Raw genomic sequence first — 4,771 nt, 5'->3', positions numbered from 1 at the left:
ACCCCCTTGGCCAAAAATAGGGTGGTTCGGCCACCCCATTTTGGCCAAAGAGCCACCTTAATCGGGTTCTCCGTTTTTTTTAAAAAAAAATATATATATATTTTTCATTTAAAAATAAAAAAATAAAAATAAAAATAAATAATTTCAATTGGAATTATTCGGTTGTTGGTTGGGGTGTGGGAAGTGAATAATTTAAGTTTTGTTTTTGAAAATTGTGTGCATTTTGACTGAGCAGCCTGAACTATCAGATGGCACTGTAGCTGGAACAGTGCCGTTCCAGCTACAGTGTTGGCCCCGTGCTGTTGGCAAACGGGGCCAAGGAGCCTCTGTTCCATGTTGTCACCATGTTCCAAAATCAACACTAATTTAGACCAACTTTGACCACTTCAAGAATAATTTGGATTTTGGAGACATTTCACTACTTCCATTCTCCTTTAAAATCATGGCTAAAATTTGGATATAAATAAAAGATAGATGACAAAATTTTACCACCATTCAAATGAGTGGTTACAAATGATGCAAAGAAAAAGTCCGTACTGGACTGCACTCAATTCTAAATAGCTGATCAATGGGAATAATTAGAGAGAAAAAAAAAAATTACTAGACATACACTCTTATACTTTTTTTACAACTTTTGACATTTGTCACCATGTGATTAAAGAGTGATCGAGTGTTAGATGCTTACAATTTTTTGCTCCAATCACATGCGGACACATGTTAAAAGTTGTAAAAGAGTTGTATATATAATAGCATTACTAAAAAAAAAACAAAAATCACTTTACAGCTACAGCATCTTGACCCAGCTTTTGATTTTCTTAGATTTTTTCTTGAAAGCCATAGGATTCAACAATGGCTTGAAAGGAAATAAACATGCTCGATTAGATGCTCTCCATTTTGGTCTTGATTTCCCTACAAATCAGTAGAGTCCATGAGTAAATCATTGGTATATCAAAAAAGACCATGACAGCTTACACAATTCAGAACCAAAAAAGGGAGCTTCAGCAATATGCAAGAAAACTTGATTAGAAAATACTAATGAAACAAAGGACCAGGACAGCTTACAATACAATCACAATTCCATGCAAAAACTCAGTTGTGTTAACAGATCAGTAATTCTCAAGAAAAAGTCAGATCTGCATGTGACTTAGAAAGCCTAATCCAACCCCCAAAGTTGGTGGAATCAAAAGCTAAATTATATAAGTCATAAAGCAGAATGAAATAAATCTAAGAACAGCAATGAAGGACAAAGAAAGTCTTCAACAAAATTGTTTTCAAAATGTTATGCAAAAATTCACACCTGTCCCGGTATACAAGAAAGTTTCACAAAAAAGAAAAATGAAACAACAATGAAGCACCCGGAAACCCTATAGTAAACTGGATTACAATTTCATCAAAGTTCACAGCAGAAGATATAAAAGTAGATGCACTTGTGACAGAAACAAACCACATTCAAGCTTCTAAATCAGAAGATATAAAAGTTCAACAATATATATATTACATTGTAGGTTATATCCAACTACAGCACAGCTTGTATGTGTTTAACACTCATGCAATTCTCACAATGCAATATTAAGTATAAATATAGTTGGCATGCAACCAATTCCCCCAAACAGTAATTGAAAGTGTTACCTGAAATAGATTGAACGAAGGTTGGATGATGAACTTCAGCATCAGCTTCTCCATGCCTTTGCTCTTCCATTGTCACCTCTGCCAACTCACGATTTGTAACTGAAGCATCATCTGTAATTGTCATATCAATAAAAGACTCTGGGATTGGAAGGTGATCAGTGAGTATAGCCGCATCATTCCCAGGTTCCCTATATTGTTCTCCCTCTGGAAACTGCTCATGTAAAGACACATCATTTAAGGCCAAAGATGTATTTTCTTGATTTTTCATATCTACCTCCATTAACACCCCCTCCATATCAAAACCTAAGACTACATTAGAACTTTTTGTACTCTTAGACTCTTCGTTCGTAGGAGAAAGAAGAACTATATCCTCGGGCAGTGTAGGAAGTTGTCTTTTAGCATCAGCATCACAAGGAGCATCTAACTCCAAGCCCTTCGTTGATGCATGAAACGTGCAATTTTCATTTTCCGGAACAATATGTGATTCAGAATTAGCGACACATATTTGTAATTGTAAATCATGCTTTTCTGCTACACTCAAGGAAAGATTCACATCTGACCCATTTGGATTCTCTTTTTCCTCGTTAGAGGTGGATGTAGGAGTTCTAATTTCCTCAGAGTTTGTTAAAGCTTTTGTAGTATCACTTGCTGAATATAAATTCTGATAATTTTCACAGCCAGAGGTTTGATGTATTAATGAAAAATCATGTGATGAAGTTTGATCTGGTTCTGGAAAAAGATCAAGTTTGCCTGACTGTTCAGGCAGTCCACTGGCTGCAGCAGATATCTCAACTACTTCAGCAGCAGACAAAAAGTCTTTCCCATAATCTGGAGGTTGGGGCACAGTCTCAGTTTGAGATATCAAAGCCTTGACTTGAAAACCATATGATGGCATGCTGTCAATAACTGAAGCAAAATCTAGGGCTTTCACAGATTTTGATACTTTACTGGAGGCGGAGAAAGACTTTGCCATGTCCTCTAATAGCAAATCACCTTCACCACTAGAGATGGGATCCCATTTAAACCAATCACCAGACAAAGGTTTGTTGGAGTCTAATGATACACCTGATGGTATTACTTCAACTCTAATGGCCTCCTTGTGAAACTGTTTTTTCCTTAAAGCATTAGCTACAAGAGTCCTGCAATATATATATAAACATCAGCTCAGTGTTTCTGGATGGCAGAGAGGTTTTAAAAAGTTTTCATACCTACAATTTCTGGAAATAGCCACTTTAGCTCGTTCCATGGAGAGCCCAAGCAATAACGATAAATTTGCAACGTCATATGGCCCTCTAAGTTCATTTACAGAAGGGGCACCACTCGAGAAAATGAGATTTTTTCCTCGAGTCCAATCCACCAGTAACTGAAAATTTATGAAGAGTATGCCCACGTAATCAATTTCCAGATCCATTAATAACTTAGATACAAACAATAACTCAACACATAACGTTATTAAAAAGAATAATAATAGTTCACAGAAATGCACCTTACAAAACTTGGCACCAATAAAATTAGAGTAATTCTAGAAGTCCCTCTTGTGTCACTCTTGTATCCCTCCAAGGATGAGATTGCTCTTAAAATCACAATTTGATTAAAATTCAATAATAATCAATCACAAGCCTAATGGTGATTTTAAGAGCCACATCATCTTTGGAGGACACAAGAGGGACTTGTAGTATTACTCATAAAATCATGCAGAATAAACATGATTAATTTACAGAGCATTGAATTCTGAAACTATTGCATTATTTTCTACAAAATATACGTCTATCAATACTCGACACATATCAACGGTATAACCATTAGCTTAGTTGATAAATGAGGGCAAAATCTGACTCTCCCGACTCCCATAATAGCCACCAGTTAGCTAAGATCCTTTCACCAGAACAAGATGATCCTCTTTAAATGACAACACTCCTTATCATATAACATAGCATGCCTAGCTGTAGATTTATCTAGAAATGTTTGATCATACTTTTCTTCAAATATGTTCTCTACAAAAATAAGATAACCAAACATCACTAATTCAAATTTTATGAACCAAAACCACATCAACCATGCCTGTCATCAGAAACATAGCAAACCAATTCAATAACATATATATCAAGAAGCACAGGTTTGAACCTTCTTTGTCTTTTTTGAAACAAATTCTCTTTAAGATAAACTAACATAACAAATTTGGATACACAAACGAACAAGCATTCCTACAGTAAGTTTTTCACGAAAATTAAGATTCACAGACATAGTTTGCAAGTCCCACACCTTAGCATTGGATATCATTTGCCTCCTAGTTTGGACATCTACGATAAGATCGGAATATGTGAGCTCGAAATAAACTCCACGCTGCGCATAGAAACACCAGATATTAATCACCATTCTAACATTCCTTATAACAAAATGTCTAAAAAGGCCAGAAACCCTAATCGAGAAGAAATAAGGAAAGAAAGTAAAGGAAAATCATTGCAGAACAAACCTTAATAGCGGCCTTGACCATAGGCAGCTTCAATCGGAAAGGCAGCCTCTCTGAGAAATCAATCGCGATTATATCTACCTAGGTGACCCACAAACAACATCAATAAAACCATCATTCAGCGGCAAAATTGTAATTCAAATAGCAAATTAGTCGATAATGCTAAATTTTCTTCTATTTTCCTCAAATTTCTCGGTATCCAAACAGAACATAAAACAAACCTCCAGTTTCTCACAGGCCTGATCGAAGACGGTCTGGTTCAAGGGCCGAACAGCAACCAAGTCGTAGGTCTTCAAAATAGGGTTCCCGGAGTTTAGGGCCTGGGCCTGAGAGGGGCCCTCGGCGCATACGGTGAGGCGCGTGTACTGGCGGAAGGGGGAGGCAAGTGGGACGCCGAGTAGGTCGCGGTGGAGATTGACGGAGGAGGAGAGAGAGGGCGCGAGCTTGAGGAGAGACGAGAGAGTGAGGAGGGAGATGGAGCAACGGTCGTGATCGGACATCACGCCCTTGATCGTACGGTTGTAGGCGATTCCGGTGTAGCCCAGCTCCATGGCCTTTATCACGAGCTTCGTTCGCGTGGCTTTGAATGCCGTCTTATCGGATGGAGAGGATTCGAGGTACGGTATGTTCAGGTCGAAGAAACCCATGGCTACACAGTCAGAGAGACAGAGA

General features: G+C 37.8%; 1 protein-coding gene across 1 annotated transcript; it reads right to left on the bottom strand.

Moving 5' to 3' along the window:
• Positions 1-409: 409 nt before the first annotated feature.
• LOC132163277 (protein GAMETOPHYTE DEFECTIVE 1-like) lies at positions 410-4,765 on the bottom strand. Its single transcript, XM_059573499.1, has 6 exons — positions 4,321-4,765; positions 4,103-4,180; positions 3,892-3,972; positions 2,838-2,992; positions 1,630-2,768; positions 410-909 (listed from the first exon to the last, which is right to left on the bottom strand). The coding sequence occupies exons 1-6, from the start codon at positions 4,744-4,746 to the stop codon at positions 785-787; spliced, it is 2,004 nt and encodes a 667-aa protein (XP_059429482.1). The 5' UTR covers positions 4,747-4,765; the 3' UTR covers positions 410-784.
• Between the last annotated feature and the right edge of the window lie 6 nt (positions 4,766-4,771).

This window comes from Corylus avellana, chromosome ca10 (genome assembly GCF_901000735.1).
Source record: "Corylus avellana chromosome ca10, CavTom2PMs-1.0".
Lineage (NCBI taxonomy): Eukaryota > Viridiplantae > Streptophyta > Magnoliopsida > Fagales > Betulaceae > Corylus > Corylus avellana.
Note: the sequence above shows the minus strand (reverse complement) of the source record. Positions and strands in the feature narration are given on the sequence as shown.

Bases quoted from the DNA above. Each gene is read 5' to 3' on its own strand.
- LOC132163277 (XM_059573499.1), bottom strand. From the start codon at position 4,746: ATGGGTTTCTTCGACCTGAACATACCGTACCTCGAATCCTCTCCATCC. The intron at 2,993-3,891 runs GTGTGGGACTTG...ATAAATTTTCAG, and splicing joins AAATGATATCCAATGCTAAG to TTACTGGTGGATTGGACTCG. The intron at 910-1,629 runs GTAACACTTTCA...ACTGATTTGTAG, and splicing joins CTTCGTTCAATCTATTTCAG to GGAAATCAAGACCAAAATGG.